General features: G+C 36.0%; 1 protein-coding gene across 3 annotated transcripts in view; it reads left to right on the forward strand.

Moving 5' to 3' along the window:
* The window catches only part of NSUN3 (NOP2/Sun RNA methyltransferase 3), a 63,985-nt gene that overhangs the window by 24,428 nt on the left and 22,252 nt on the right, over positions 1-17,305 (forward strand). For 2 of the 3 annotated variants that reach the window (XM_024558190.3, XM_045193566.2), the window contains exons 4-5: positions 1,452-1,606; positions 2,354-2,475. In XM_024558190.3, the coding sequence (XP_024413958.2) occupies positions 1,452-1,606; positions 2,354-2,475 (277 nt within the window). Of the gene's footprint in view, positions 1-1,451; positions 1,607-2,353; positions 2,476-7,727; positions 7,813-17,305 lie in introns of those variants that run through there. The other variant, XM_045193567.2, reaches the window with a different exon arrangement.

Below are 17,305 nucleotides of genomic sequence, written 5' to 3' on the forward strand. Positions count from 1 at the left end.
TATCCCCTAATAGTAAAAGCACATTATGAAAATGAACAAATGTATTTCTTGAATGATATTACTTACAACAGTGTGAATGCCCAACAAATGGTAACAGTTGAATAAAGGATGACAGCTCTATTCCATATACAGGTTAGCAGCCTTTAAAAATTATATCTCTACCAATTGACTTGATGGTATTTTCTTTAAAGTGTTGGCATATGTGGAGAGTAACTGGGCATAGAAGTGTGTAAATATAGTCCTGGGTGTATAAATAATTATAGGTTCCTTTTGATGGAGGAGTTGGGCAGTTGGTGGACAGGGTAGATGAAGAATGAGGTGAAAAGATTACATCACAAATGTATCATTCCATTCATGTAAATTTTACCTGCTGGTATATACATGAAGAGCTACAGTATGGTCATTTATCAGAATGTTAAATGGCAGCTATCTGAAGACAGTTTCAGGTGATTTTTTATGTTTCCTTTATACTTTAATTAATTTTTAAGAAATGTGCTTGTATTTAAATGTAATATAACTGTATGTTATATAATTTATAGTATAATAAATATTCAAAGAAAAATCAAAACATCTTTTATTGGGGACAGAACTATTTGCTAAGTGCCTTCTGAAAGTAGTTTCCCCTTCTCCACATTTTCTCTTTCTGTGGTTTCAGTTACCCGTAGTCAACCATGGTCTGAAAATATTAAATGGAAAATTCTAGAAAGAAACATTAAGTTCTTAATTGTGTGCTATCCTGAGTAGCGTGTGCATCATCTCTCCCCGTCCTGACCTATGAGTCATCCCTATGCTTACCCTTAGCATGACCATGCTGTATATGCTACCCACCAAAGTCCAACAGCTCATATCTGAGCCCCTGTCTTTCCAACACAGTGCTAATTGCACTTTACATGCTTTTTCTGCATACTGCATATCTTCCTTTATTTAAAATGAAGGTGTTCTGTCTTGGATGGAGCTCAATATTTAATAGATTATGTCATTTATTCTTAAGAGCTTTAGGGGAGAACTGAGGTACTCATTGTATATTACAGGTTTTCACCTCCAAAATTAAATTTGAGTGAGTAAATATTGAGAGCTTCTGACAAGCTACCATATTTTGCCATGCACAATGTGCACTTTTTTGCCCAAATTTTTGAGGGAAAAATAAGGACGTCCATTATACATGGGTATAATGATTATATACGCTGGGCATCATAATCCCATGAATAATACGCACAAAAACATGGGTGCACATCATACACGGGAACAATTATGCATGGCAAAATATGGTGTATATGCAAAACTATAATGTTTTATGTAGTATGTGTTTATATTTTTTAAGGATAAGAATAATAATATTTACCTCTGAGCCCTATTTTTGCATAATTACATTTCTTTTTGAAATTTATACAATCAAAAGTAGAAATTTAACAATTTTATTGTATTAATTTTAAAACTTTTTAATTCTTTAGGTTGTCTTCATTGTAATGAATATGATAGTCTGAGACTGAGGTGGCTGAGGCAGACATTAGAATCTTTCATTCCACGGCCTTTGATAAGTGTAATTAAAGTGTCTGAAATGGATGGCAGAGAAATGGGAGATGCCCAGCCTGAAACGTTTGACAAGGTACTTATATTACATTGTGACAAACTGATGGCCTCCCATTGATACCACTGTTATGTTGCTTTTTTGTTGTTTTCCATCTGCCTCCAAACAGAGCCTGTTAACAATTTTTCAGTACCCTGGGAAATTTTGATGAAGTGAATGTGGAAGCAGTTTTCATTTGCTGGTCAGCATGGTCAAAGGAAGCAGCAACATTGGGATTGGAGGTTATAGAATTATTTTATTTCCGGGTACCTCAAAGATACTTAGGAAAAGATCACATATTATTTGGGTCAGTATACAAACATGTGCATTGTATTGCTCTAATTCAGTAACATTTCATATTACAGTATAATAGTTGAAGAAAAAGAGAACATTTCAGTAATCTGAAATTGAAATACTAGTTCCTAAAAATGTATGCTGACAATTCAGAAAGATAGTATCTGTTTAAAATGAGTCACTTTTGCAAAATGCTTTGCTGTAGGTGTCAAGAATATGAAATATTATTAGACATTAGTAGACTTTTAGCCCTTTCATTCCCACTCCCCAACCCCCACCACCAAATTCAAACACTGAAAGTGCACACTAAAGTTCGCTAAGAAGTATTAGTAAAGAAATGTCAGAAACAAGAACTTACCATGGTGTATTTTTGGCTTTAAAAGAAATATCTCTGCTATTTTTGGTCATGTTTTAAGTAGCTTCCCTATATACTTTGTGTCTGAGGATATATTTGCAGCTCATATTTGCATTTTGTGTCCTCATTCTCCCCAGGTGTTAGTTGATGCCCCATGTTCAAATGATCGAAGTTGGTTGTTCTCTTCTGATTCTCAGAAGGCAGCGGGTAGGATTAGCCAAAGGTGGAAGTTGCCTGTTCTACAGATAGAACTCTTAAGGTAAGGACTGTTAACACAAACATTTATTTTGGTTTCTAGTGTAATTTAAGCAGGCATGACAAAACATGATGCAGGGAAGCCCCAAAGTGGAGGGTTCCCTATGTTTGTGTCAGTAATTATTCCTCTAAAATCTGCACCTGGAAAATTCTCAATCTCTTCCCTTTCAGCTCTCGTGCTGTAACATTGCTTCTGCCCCTGCCCTGTCAGTAAAACATAGTATTGTTGTGCATTGCCTTGTAAAGCACACAAATGATTTTACTGTGGTTTAAGATTGTTTTCTTACTGGGACCATCCCAAGCCTAGGGTTCATCACCCTGTTCTTTCACCAGAATTTGAACCAGAACGTAGCTTTGGATCAGAATGCATTTTTGTTCGTTTGTTTTTGCAATGAACACATTGTTGTGGATGAATCAGCCTCATAGGAAGTTATAGTAAATTGTTAGCACCTATCTCCCCTCTAAGAATTTTCCAGAAGGGCGTGACCACCTAAAGATTCTAGGTTTCCTTCATAACAGAAACCTTTTGGGACTGCTCTGGTTTCAAAAAAGATTTCTACTTATACTCTACTCCCAAGTAATCCCTGTTGTTTAAAGCTGAATACAAATTCTCTGGAATATTTAAAATATAGTTAAATGACATGTTATCACTCATTACTTCTTACATGTGGAAGGAGAACGAGTGACAGTTTCTATGCACTGCAGACAGTGTGCTTTACTTCCTACTTCTGATAGATACACAGCTATAAACATCTTCCATTACCTGAGTATTACAACCAACACGAATAGGTGGTCTTGTTCTTGTATCAGATGATGTATTAGCTCATTATGGTGACTCTTGGTAGTGTCTACCAGAGGATTCTTCTAAATATTTCGTATTGGCAGACTGTATGCCTCCAATGTCAGCCTTTCATATGCTGTAATCCCAAGATATTTTGAAGATTCTCATTAACTTTCCCTTTTATCTCTTGGGTTGTTGCATAGCTTCTGCCCTACACCTTCTTTCTTACCTAAACTTTCTTGGTCTGCCTTCTTAGTTAATTATTCCTGCTACTCTGGGCCTTGAAATTGTTAGACCTTACATCTCACAACAGACACTGAATCTTAGGATGGCTGATTAGCATTATGATCTCAATTTTTTTTTAAGTTTTGAGTAGGCAGTTAGGCTTTCTGAGAATATTCTTTTTCTTCTCTCTATCATAAACAATTCTTCTTTCACTTCTTTTTCTTCCTGTTCATTACTAAGCTTTCTGTGTTTTATATTCTCTCTACTGCTTTCCTCCCACTTTATATCAACTCATTGTAATATATTCAGATAATACAAGTGAAGTAAAAGGCCCCCTTGACCAAAGAAAGAATCAGATAACAGCTTTGTTCACAGGGTTAACTATTGGACTTAAAGTTTGGTGTATAGTCTTATAATTTTTTTCTGTAGCTTTTCTTACAACTACATATACCTGGGGAAAAACATTAAAAAGTAACTGCTGTCATTGTATGTATATTGTTCTGAAACTTGGTCTGTTTTTGTACTTGGTATTTCTTAAAGTCTTTTCCTTGTATATCCCTTCACCTTCTGTGAAATACTCAATAAGTTCAGTTTATCATACTCTACTATCTACTTTGTATACTTATGTTATTTTTTTCACTTTTTCAAACTATCCTTTAAATTGTCTTATTGGATACACATGCTAACATTTTCCTTGATTAAATATCAAGAAGTGAAATTGAGGATCAGACATTTTGGCAGATATATTGAATTGTTCTCAAAAAAGGCTGTACCAATCTTTACTTCCTATTGCACTTGACTGTTGACTGCTTGTTTCCTTTTAAAAATAGTGTCTTCCCTTGATTTTTGTGATCATAATGCTGTTTTTTTCTACTTATTTTCTTATTTTGCAGTTAATTAGTTCATTCCATACATTTTGGGTTTCCTTAGGCTGCTGATGTTCTCTCTCTTTTCTATTTATCTGATTACTTCAACTGATATAAAATGCTGTCTCCCAAATATGGGTCTAAGCTCAGATCTTTCTCCTTTGTCTCAGACCTATATATTCAATTACTTATCAGAGATCTCCATTTGGAAACCCCTCAGGCACATAAAACTCAGTTATAAAACTTTGTCAAGAGAGAACTCATAATTTCTAATGCTCTCCTGTCCCCTCCATCAACGAAACAAAAAATCAAATAGAAATCCCACCAACCTGCCTCTTCTCTCTTCTGTATCTCAGTAATTGCCGTGCATATCATCGTGTATTTGCCTAAGTTGGAAGTTCATTTCCATCTCCCCTTTCTCATATACAATCTATCACTAAGACATTTCAGTTGTACCTGTTACATATTTCCCAAGCCCATCAAGTTCTCTTAAGCCTTAATAACCTAATCTAAACCACTAGCATCTGTCACCTAAATCATTGCAACTGGCTCCTAACTGCCCTGAGCATCTCCAGGTGTCAGCTCTGCTTCCCTCCCCTAAGTAAAGCCACATCTGATCTGAAATGTAAATCTGATCTTGTCATTTTCCTTTTGAAATCCTGCAGTGGTTCTCTATTGCCATTAAGAGGTCAAATTCCTTAGTATGATATTTAAGTCTTTTTGGGATGTGGTTCCTTCTTATTTCACTAGCCTCATCATCTTGGGATTCTTCTTGCACTGTGTTCCAAATGAACAGCTGCTCAAGCTCACTTTAACAGTGAGTGTCTCATTTCTGAGGCCAGTGCGTTTCCTATTCCTTTTGCTTTAAAAAATGTTCCATTAGTTCCTTTGCTTGACATTTGACCAGTACTTGTCTCTCTCCTCAACCTGCCTGTAAGCCCCATGGGAGCAGGGGTTGTCTGATGATTTTTATTCCCATTGTATAATTTATTGCCAAATGTAGAAGGGGGTCAGTACATAATTGTTTAAAAACACTAAATTACAAGGGCTGTATATTTAGAATTTACATCTGTAATTAAATTTATAGCAAAGTTAATCTGACAAAAGTAATGATATGATCATTATTGTGCTGCATGGTAATTAGGCATAAATGTAAAGCAGTTCACATAATTTATTTTGATTAGTATTGCTTTTACATAACCAAAGCATGGTTTTAGTTTTAATTTAGTTTTTTCCTCATTTAATGCTTCCCTTAACATCATATAGCATTCCAATCATCATTACAAAGGTAATGTATGTAAAAGCTTTTATGTAAAAGCTCTCATAGCCACCCTCTCATGCCCTAACAACTAGGGCTCTTCTTAGTTGTCACTACCCTCTTCCATCATCTGACTTCCCCAAAGGAATGGCTTTAGCACCACTAAATGGCTTTAGCATCACTTTAGTAGTGTATTGACTGGGCACAACATGACCATCGCAATCACAGCGAGTGTAGGTTTTTATGTAATCATATAATTGGGGAAGACCATCATACCAGCCATCCCCCATTGTTTTCCTTGAGCAGCTAAACTGTATTTCCTGCCTCTGATGCCTGGTCTTTGGTGAGAAGTTTTGGAGCCACTTGAAGCAGAGGAAGCTCTGAGTCCCCTGGCTGTGTGATTATAACAATAAAGGGGAAAGAGCAGATACCAAATTGTAGGCACAGGAAATGGTTCTAATTCTCTGACAACTACGAGCCTATGGGATTTTAAAAAGCTAAAGGAAAAATGATAATTACAGCCTCAATCTCTTTTTTTATCTCTTGACTCCAAAAATTGAAGGAAGTCTAAAGTATTTTTCTGGTCAGGGATGGCTCTATCACGGTATCCCGTACAAAAAAGTTTCTCTTCCTTTAATCTTCCTCACCTAGTTATCACATTACTTTTCTTTTAACAAAAGGCAATCTTTTTTTCCACAATAAGAAAGAAAAGGTTTTAAATGCAAATGTTTACATCAGAGTAAATATGTTAATGATGTATATGTGTTTTAGTCAAAAGTATAAAGGATTGGTAGTGGATCCTAATTTGCGTTTGCAAAGAACAATTAGAAAGCAAGCAAACAAATATTGCCTAGCCTGGTATTGTGGGCAGAAGGTGGCCCTCAGAAGTGGTCCTCAGGAGTGGAAGAATATTTGAGAGGCAAATAAGGAAAACTTTTTGATTGTACTATTCTGTCAAAGACAAGACTAGTATCCACTTTTGTCTTCTGACAGTTACACAGCTCAAACGTACTTTATGCTCCCCATGACTATGTAATACTCATTTACCTTATCATAAATCGTTCATGTTTATGTTAAGTAGGCAGCCTGCATAGTATTCAGAATTTTAACTTTTGAAAACAGTATATTCTACAACCAAGTACTCTACAACCAAATATTAATCTTGTATACATTTTTGTGAATGTGATAAATTAAAATTTACACTATATATTAGAAGTTTCTTGATGTTAAATTAAAAAATTAATGTATGTATAGAATATATACTATATATAATCATAAACATAGTCATCTCACCTGATATTTTAGCATGAAAAGCTTACTGGAAAGCACAGTGCTGACAGGAGAATGATCTCAAACAGATAAGTTCATTGCACACTTATTAAGAGCTCTCTGATTTATCCAAACAGAAGTGGAAAATTAGAATTTTCTATTCAATTTATAAAACATGAAGAAAAAAGTGACATACAACTCTCTCACCCATCTGTCTCCTTAACCATTTTTCAGAAGGTGAGAGTGTGGGAAGTGATATGAGGAATAATTGAACATAAGCCAATTCTAATTACAGAGTGCCAATTGAAAGTATACTTTTATTACCATTTCTCAAAATAATTTTGGAGAACAGTCTGTTACATACTATGGATATACATAATACATAATCAGATTTTCTTGCCTCATTTTTTATTTAAGAAAAACAATGGGGAAATATGCTAAAAATGATATATATAGTCTTTTTAGAAACTGACCATGATGTTTGCACAAGAGAAATGTACATGATTTTTAGGTGGGAAAGCAGGATTTGAAGAGTATGATTTATAACAAAAATACAGATATCATATTGCATAATGTATCATGTCATTCATTTCCTCACAGGAAATCAATCACATTTAAAATATTGACCCCTTCTGGTTTCTTTTCTTACCAGTTGACAGGTAAAATCCAATTTGTGAACTCATTGAAAAAGGAAGCTTAGATTATTTTGTAACATTTTGAAAATTTGTGTAAATCATCCAGATAACAATCTTTTAAAAGTGGTACTTTGACAGTAAAAAGTGTATTTTAAAAGAACCATTAAACATTAAAAAACATTTTAAAAAATTCACCAACAGTGCTTCTTTTATGCTCTTGAGCTATGTGATCCCTAGGTGGCTGTGGAGCATGGGCCTTCATCATTCATCAGCATCGTGCCCAAAACGTTGATGTGTTCATACTGGAAAAATAATCTTTGGACATATAGTTCCATTAGAATGGACTATTTCCACCATTATTTCAGCTATGTATATATTTTCTTTTTAATGTTCATCTGATTCAGTTCACTTTGCATACTGTCATCATATGCTTAGTCTAATGTTTGAAATCCAGAAGGAAAGGCAAACCTCTGTTACTACTACTACTACTACTACTACTACTACTACTACTACTACTACTACTATTGCTACTACTAATTCTCTTCCTCCTCCTCCTTTTTATTTCTTTAAGTTTGCAGCAAGAGTCAGAAATTCTGAAATTAAAAGTCTGTAATTTCAACTGTACTTGAACAACAATAAAAAATGTGAAAAAAAATAAAGTCTGTAATTTGGGCAAAGTACATATTTCCTTTTAATAAGAGTCTACAGGTCAAATATTCCACATTAAATGAAATTGTAAAAAACTGAGGAAACATACATAGCTATAATTTGTAGCTACTGTATTTTCTATCATAAAATAGTTGCAAATGTAGATTGATGGTATGAAATAAAATCTCAAATAAAATTTTATTAGCATTTATTAATTTATCCAATATTTATTAAGTATGTACTTGGTATTAGGAACTTTGCTAGGCATTGCAGATACTAAAATATGCAGGAAATGATCCTTGTCCTCAGGGTCCTCAGAGCAATCATCATAAAGAATGGTAAGAATGTTACCATAGAAAGAATAGTTAGGGTGCAGAGGGAGCAAGAGTGGGGGTCATTTAACTTTGCTGAGGATAAGGATATGGTGTGAGCATAAGAAGTCTATTTTACCAAACAAGCAACAGATAAATATTTAAACTGAAAATATTTTTTCTAATATTTTTTCTTAATCATTAAAGTAATGTAGTCTCATAAAGTGTTTGGAATATGCAAAGAAATGTAAAAAATAAAATAAGCTATCTATTGAAAGAAACTGTTTTACTGAGTTGTTTCCTTTGACTGCATGTAGTATGTATAGTAATACAAATCATATTATATGCAATTTTATATCTTAATTAGGAACATTTAATTAAATAGTCTTTGAAATCATACTTATGAAATGGCTACATCATAATAAATAACTTCATTCATTCACTTATTCAGATAGTTAGGACTGTCAAAGACTGTTCTTTCTAATAATAGAATCTCACTCATGCAAGAAATAATTACAAAAACATATCTTAATGGAGACTGGAACATCAGCTTTTTTAACGATCCAGGCAAGAGCCTGATAACTCTTTAGAGAAGGAGTTAGCAGCTAGTCTGTTGTCCATTTCATTTCTCTTTTGATTTCCCAGGAGATACTCTCAGGGAAAAAAAGGCAGGTAACCCAGTTAAACATTTTGGTAAACATTTTGACCTCTTTGGTAAGTAGACTAATGAAGTTAGTCTATTTCTAAACTTTTATGGGAAAACTCTTGTTTATGGCATGGTTTGAAGAGAATGTCCTTGGTTAGGATTGCCTATGATAAATACAACTTAATATCTATAGATTTATGAAGCATGGCTTCCTGGAGAGTGTCATATAAGCTATCAGCCCCCTAAGATATATTGGAGATGCAACAACCTAAATGCTGCCCGTATATGAGGTGATCTGTGAACTTAGAGAGCTCATCTATTTTTCTGATTAGAAAACATTTTGAGCTAGAAGCAGGATTTAGGAAGTCATACTGAATGTCCCTGCTTCTCCAGTGCCACTTGATTGCTTATATACTTGAGATTAATAATGCTTGATAATGGTTAAAATCTCTGGTTCATGAGACTGTGATTTGACAATAATCCATTGCATTAGGTCACCCATAAACCCCAATAAGGTGCCTCTATTGAAACTAAATTGAAAAACATGATTTGGACTTGAGACCCAAGTGCAAGCCTCTTATTTCGGTCCCACCTCTAAATCTTGGAACTCAATCACCTCATCCAACCAGCTGCTAGGAAACGTGATTATATTCTGTGCATGGAAATATAATTAAGAGGATGAACAGATAGGACGTTACACCATAGTTCAGGTAGGTTCAAGAGAACAAGAGAGATGGTTCATGGGTAGTGACTTTATCAATTTTGTCTCCATCCACTAGTCATATACTAACCATTGGTGCCATTCATTGGCATTAGCTACTGCTCCTTCTTTCCTATTCTTGTTTCCAGAGACTCAAATATGTAGATGGAGAGAGTCTTGAATTGTTAACTGCACCAAAATGCCTACCCTCTGCCTTGTGGGTAAAGAGGAGGAATCTCTTCTATAAACATGAGACACTGATGGTGATGGTTCTCCTCTAACCATTTATTCTTTCTGTAAGGACTTATTGAGTGCCTTTATGTTCCAGATACCAGTGGTAAAAGGGGCAGATTCAAACATGATTTGACTTGGCTGCTATTGTTTGAGTGATTCTCTGTCCATCATTTCTGATTCAGGAGTCTCATGTCTTCTATCAACATCCATAAAACTGGCAGTTCAACTTTCTTTTAGCTTGCAAGCAGAATGAAGTAACGGTCCCTTCAAAGTTTTCGACATTGTGGTGCAAATGTCGTCTCCCATGTTGTGGATTGGTGCCTTACCCTTTTTCTCTCTTTGGTGTTTTCCCTTTTTTTTGTGGAGGGGGGGGGTGCTAGTTTTACAAAGAGAGATTATTACTTTTTGTGTAATTTATTATATCTGTATATTTGTTTACAATTAATGCTTTTCATGTCCAGTTTAAGGAAACTTTCCATATGCCAGATAATCTCCTGTTTCATTTTCTGGAAGCTTTATTTTCCAACTTGTACATTTAGGTCTATAGAGAAATCTGTTTCAGTTGATTTTTGTTTGTTAGTGTGAGGGAGGAATCTATTTTGTTTTCCTTGTTCCCAGCCTCCTTTCCTAACTTTTCTTATCTTGCATATAGATATTCTGAACAGAATGTTGTCTGAACGGCACTTACTGAAAAGTCTCTCCTTTTTGTAGTATTCTAGTGCTTTTCAGTCATAAACTTAATGTCCACATTAACATGGATCTGATTTCAAGTCTATTTAATTGCTTTATTTATTTATTTTTAAAATTATTTTATTGTTGTTCAGTTACAGTTATCTGCTTTTTCCCCGCACCAATCCCCCCACCCTAGCCAAACTCACCTGCCTCCCTTGCTTCCACCCTCCCCATTGATTTTGACCATGTGTCCTTTATAGTAGTTCCTGAAAACCCTTCCCCCCGTCACCTGCCCCCTCCCCTCTGACTATTGTTAGATTGTTCTTAATTTCAATGTCTCTAGTTATATTTTGTTTGCTTTTTTCTTTTGTTGATTATGTTCCAGTTAAAGGTGAGATCATATGGTATTTGCCCCTCACCGCCTGGCTTATTTCACTTAGCATAATGCTCTCCAGTTCCATCCATGCTGTTGCAAAGGGTATAAAAGCTCCTTCTCTCTCTCTGCTGCATAGAATTCCATTGTGTAAATGTACCATAGTTTTTTGATCCACTCATTTACTGATGGGCACTTAGGTTGCTTTCAGCACTTGGCTATTATAAATTGTACTGCTGTGAACATTGGAGTGCATAGGTTCTTTGGGATTGGTGTTTCAGGGTTCTTAGGGTATAATCCCAGCAGTGGAATTGCCAGGTCAAAAGGCAGTTCCATTTTTAGTTTTCTGAGGAAGTTCCATACTGTTTTCCACAGTGGCTGCACCAGTCTGCATTCCCACCAACGGTGTGCTAGGGTTCCCTTTCCTCCACATCCACTCCAGCATTTATTTGTTGATTTGTTTATGATGGCCATTCTGACTGGTATGAAGTGGTATCTCATTGTGGTTTTAATTTGCATTTCTCTGATGGCTAGTGACTCTGAGGATCTTTTTGTATGTCTTTGGACCCTCTGTGTGTCCTCCTTGGAGAAGTGTCTGTTCAAGTCTTTTGCCCATTTTTCAATTGGGTTTTTTGTCTTCCTGGAGTGGAGTTGTGTGAGTTCTTTTTATATTTTGGAGATCAAACCCTTGTCCGAGGTATCAGTGGCAAATGTGTTTTCCCGTATAGTTGGTTCTCTTTTCATTTTAATGCTGTTTTCTTTAGCCATGCAGAAGCTTCTTAATTTGATGAGGTCCCATTTGTTTATTCTTTCCTTTGTGTCCCTTGCTCTAGGGGACATGTCAGTGAAAATACTGCTGCATGAAATATCAATATTCCTGTATTGTATTTTCTCCTCTATGACTTTAATGGTGTCACAACTTATATTTAAATCTTTTACCACCTTGAATTTATTTTTGTGTATGGTGTAAGTTGGTGATCAAGTTGCATTTTTTTGCGTGTAGCTCTCCAGATCCCCCAACCGCATTTCTTAAAGAGGCTATTTTTACTCCATGTTATGCTTCTTCCCCCTTTGTCAAATATTAATTGACCATAAGACTTGGGTTTATTTCTGGACTCTCTGGTTTGTTCCACTGGCCTATGTGTCTGTTTTTATGCCAGTACCATGCTGTTTTGATTACAGTGGCCTTGTAATACAGTTTTATATCAGCCATTATGATCCCTCTTACTTTGTTCTTCTCAAAATTACTGCAGCTATTCGGGGTCGTTTATGGTACCATATAAATTTCTGAAATGTTTGTTCTATATCTGCAAAATATGTCATTGGTACTTTAATAAAGATTGCATGGGATCTATAAATCGCTTTGGGTAGTATGGCCATTTTGATGATGTTAATTCTTCCAATCCATGAGCACGGTACATGCTTCCATTTCTTTGTGTCCTCCTTAATTTCTTTCTTCAGTGTTGTATAGTTTTCTGAGTACAGGTCTTTTACCTCTTTGGTTAGGTTTATTCCTAGGTACTTTATGTTTCTTTTTGCTTTATCAAATGGGATTTTTTCCTGGTTTCTGTCTCTGATATTTCATTGTTGGTGTACAAGAATGCCTTTGATTTCTGAATATTGACTTTGTATCCCGCTGTTTTGACAAATTCATTTATTAAGTCAAGCAGTTTTTTGGTGGAGTCTCTAGGATTTTCTATTTACATTATCATGTCACCTGCAAACAATGACAGTTTTGCTTCCTCCTTTCCAATTTGGATGCCTTCTATTTCTTTTCTTGTCTGATTGCTGTGGCTAGGACTTCCAGTACTATGTTGAATAAGAGTGGTGAGAGCAGGCATGCTTGTCTTGTTCCTGATCTCAGTTGGAAAGCTCTAAGTTTTTGCCCATTGAGTATTATGTTGGCTGTAGGTCTCTCATATATGACCTTTATTATAGTGAGGAATGTTCCCTGTATTCCCACTTTGCTAAGTGTTTTTATCATAAGTTGGTGCTGTACCTTATCAAATGCTTTTTCCACATCTATTGATATAATCATGTGATTTTTGTCTTTCGTTGTGTTTATATGATGTATTACGTTTATTGATTTGAGAATATTGTACCATCCTTGCATCCCTGGGATGAATCCCAGTTGATCATGGTGTATTATCTTTTTAACATATTGCTGGATGCCGTTTGCCAATATTTTGTTGTGGATTTTAGTGTCTATATGTTCATCAGCAATATTGGCCTGAAATTTTCTTTCGTTGTTATGTCATTATCTGGTTTGGGGATTATGATGATGCTGGCTTCATAAAAAGAGTTTGGCAGTCTTCCGTCTTCTTGGCATTTTTGGAATAGTCTGTGAAGGATGGGGGTTAGCTCTTCTTTAAATGCTTTGTAAGATTCTCCTGTGAAACCGTCCGGTACACAGCTTTTGTGTGTCTTTTTGATTAATTCTTCAATTTTGGCAGCTGTTATTGGTCTGTTTAGGCTTTCTGCTTCTTCATTCAGTTTTAGAAGATTATATTTTTCTGGAAATTTGTCCATTTCACCTAGGTTTTCAATTTCTTGGCATATAGTTCTTCGTATTAATTTCTTATAATCCTTTGTATTTCTGTAGTATCAGTTGTAATCTTTCCTCTTTCATTTCTGACTGTTTTTATTTGGGTCCTCTCTCTTTTTTTCTTGATGAGCCTGCTTAAAGGCTTGTCGATTTTGTTTATTTTTTCAAAGAAGCAGCTCCTAGATTTATTGATCCTTAGACTTGTGCTTTTAGTCTCTATGCCATTTAATTCTGCTCTGGTCTTGATTATTTCCTTCCTTCTACTTGCTCTGGGCTGTCTTTGTTGTTGTTCTTCGAGTCTTCTAGGTGTAGGATATGGTTGTTTGTTTGAAATATTTCTATCTTTTTTAGGTAGGCCTGTATCACTATGAACTTCCCTCTCAGGACTGCCTTTGCTGTGTCCCATAAGTTTTGGGTTGTTGTGAGTTCATTTTTATTTGTTTCCAGAATCTTTTTGTTTTCTTCCCTAACCTCATTCTTGACCCATTCATTGTTTAATAACATGCTTTTCAATCTCCAAGAGTTTGAGTGTTTTGGGGTTTTTTCCTTGAGGTTGGATTCTAGTTTCAGTCCCTTGTAGTCAGAGAAAATGCTTGATATGATTTCAATTTTCTTGAACTTTTTGAGGCTTGTTTTGTGTCCTGTCATGTGGTCTGTCTTAGAAAATGTTCCATGTGCATTTGAAAAGAATGTGCATTTAGTTTCTTTGGGATGAAAGGCTCTCTATATATCAGTTAATTCCATTTGATCTAGGGCATTGTTCAATGCCACAGTATCTTTGTTGATACTTTATTTGGAAGATCTTTCCATTTTTGACAGTGGGGTGTTATAATCCCCTACTATAATTGTGTTGCTGTCAATATCTTTCTTGAAGTCCTCCAAGATTTTCTTTATGTATTTGGGTGCTCCTATGTTGAGTGTATATATATTTACAATGTTTATGTCTTCTTGATGGATTCTTCCCTTGAGTATTATGAAGTGATCTTCTGGGTCTCTTTTTATGGCTCTTTTTTTGAAGTCTATTTTGTCTGATACAAGTATTGCTACTCTGGCTTTTTTTTCCTGTCCGGTTTCTTGGAATATTTGTTTCCAGCCCTTCACTTTCAGTCTGTGTAGGTCTTTTGTTTTGAGGTGGGTCTCTTGTAGGCAGAAAATGTGTGGGTCATGTTTTCTTATCCATTCAGCTATTTTGTGTCTTTTGATTGGGGCATTTAATCCATTTACATGTAAGGTTATAGATAACCTTAAATGTAAAGTTACTTATTCATTGCCATTTTTTCGTACCTGTGTTCCTCTCTCTTTCAATGTTTTTCTTCCTGTTCTTAAAGCAGACCCTTTAGCATTTCTTGCAGAGCTGGTCTGGAGTAGGTATATTCTTCGAGGCTTCTTTTGTCCGGGAAGCTCCTTATTTGGCCCTCCAATTGAGAGCCTTGCTGGATAAAGTAGAGTTGGTTGCAGGCCTCTGGTTTTCATTACTTGGAATATGTCTTGCCATTCCTTTCTGGCATGGAGCGTTTCCATTGAGAAGTCAGCTGCTAGTCTTACTGGGGCTCCCTTGAATGTTATTTCTGTTTTTCCCTTGGCTGCCTGTAAGATCCTCTCTTTGTCTTGGAATTTTGCCGTGTTAATTATGATGTGTCTTGAAGTGGGCCTCTTTGGGTTTCTCTTGAGTGGGATTCTCTGTGTTTGCTGGATTTGTGTGACTTTCTCTCTCATCAAATTAGGGAAGTTTTCCATCATTACTTTTCAAACAGGTTTTCTATCCCTTGCTCTCCTTCTTCTCCTTCTGGTATCCCTATTATACGGATATTATTATGTTTCATTTTTCCTGCATTTCCCTTAACCCCTCTTTGTTTTTACTGAGCCTCTTTTCCTTTTCTTGCTCTTTCTGGGTGTTTTTTTCTACCTTGTCCTCCAGTTCACTGATCTGATCCTCTGCTTCATCGAGCCTGCTTTTGATCCCTTCTAGTGTGTTCTTCAGTTCAGGAATTGTATTCTTTATTTCATCTTGGCCCTTGTTGATAGTTTCTGTTTCCTTTTTCATGTCGGTATAGTTTGCAGTGAGTTCATTATGGTTTCCCTGTAGTTTTTGGTAATTCTCTGTGAGCCCATTGAGCTTCCTGATAACCATTGCTTTGAACTCAGTATCTGATAGCTGACTTGCCTCTCTTTCATTTAGCATTCTTTCTGAGATTTCCTCCTTTCCTTTCATTTGGGGATTATTTCTTTGTCTTCCTATTGTTTGTGAGACTCTTCTCATTAGCCTCTGCTTCTTAAATTGATCTGTTCTGACTCCCTGGATTTCTGGTGTGAACTTCTATGGTGGAAGACCTGTGAGATTCAGTGGTTCAGTCTTCTTGATCTCCTGAGCTGACTGGTCTTGGGCTGTTGTTGATGTTGGCTCTGTGTATGTCTTTGGGTTTTGATTGTTGTTGGGTCTTTCTTTGGTAGGTCCTTCCCTCCAACTGGTTAACTGAGGGTGACTCTGTCCAAACACGTCTTATATTCTGTTGTGCAGTTGTGGACATGTTGTGTTGAAGCTGATTCTTCTGTGTGTACAAGGTTTTGAGGCTTCTTTCTCGCTCTTGTTCAGTTGTTTGTTGAGGGTAATTTCTCCACCATTTAGTTGTATTTCCAGATTGGTCCTGGGTTGAGGTTAGTGTGGCTTCCACTCCCTCCTTCACCTTCTTCCATTGTTATCTGTTTGTGGTTCCTTTGTTGGTGGGTTTCCTCTTCCAGCAGGTATCCTGGTGTTCACAGCTCCCACCTACTCATCTGATTTTTTGATGTCCTCTACAATTTTTGGTCTCCAATCTTAATATATGCTGGGATACCCTTGGCTGTTCACTCTCTTCCTCAGAATATTGGCTAGTTTTTCACCCGTTTGCAGGGGGAAGTGGACTCTGCTCCCACCTATCTCGCCATCATCTTCCAAAAATCTCCTAACTGCTTTGTTTATTGATCTTCAAGCTAGTTCTATACTAAGTTAATTACTATGACATTAATATCAATATATAGGTGTAAATCTTCCCTTGTTTTTTTGTTTCACATTGTTTCTTTTGTTAAGAGTATCTTAGTTATTTTTGACTATTTTGTATTTCTGTACATATTTTAGAATCAGCTTATCAAGATTCCTGAAAAAAATTGGGGGATTTTGATTGGAATTACATTAAATTTATCAACTTGAACAATTTTGACATTTTCTAGTATGTTTTTATTCAGCAACTCCACTCCTTGGAATATACCCACAAAATCCTGAAACACCAATTCAAAAGGATTTATTTACCCCTATGTTCATAGCAGTGCTATGTACAATAGCCAAGTGCTGGAAATAGCCTAAGTGCCCATCTAGATGAGCAGATCCAAAAGCTGTTATATCTATACAATGGAAAACTATGGAGCATAAAGAAAGAAGGAATTCCTACCCTTTGTGACAGCATTAATGGAACAGGAGCCTCTTATGCTAAGTGAAATAAGCCAGTCGGTGAAAGACAAATATCATATGATCTCTGTTATAAGAGGAATCTAATTAAGAAAATAAACTAATGAGCAAAACAGGACTAGAGAAATGGAAGTGGGTACAGAGTGACAGTTGCCAGAGGAAGTGGGGGAGAGGGGTAATGGTGGAAAGAAGGGAAAGGGATTAGTCAAAAAACATGTATAAATGACCC

This window comes from Desmodus rotundus, chromosome 2, assembly GCF_022682495.2.
Source record: "Desmodus rotundus isolate HL8 chromosome 2, HLdesRot8A.1, whole genome shotgun sequence".
NCBI lineage: Eukaryota > Metazoa > Chordata > Mammalia > Chiroptera > Phyllostomidae > Desmodus > Desmodus rotundus.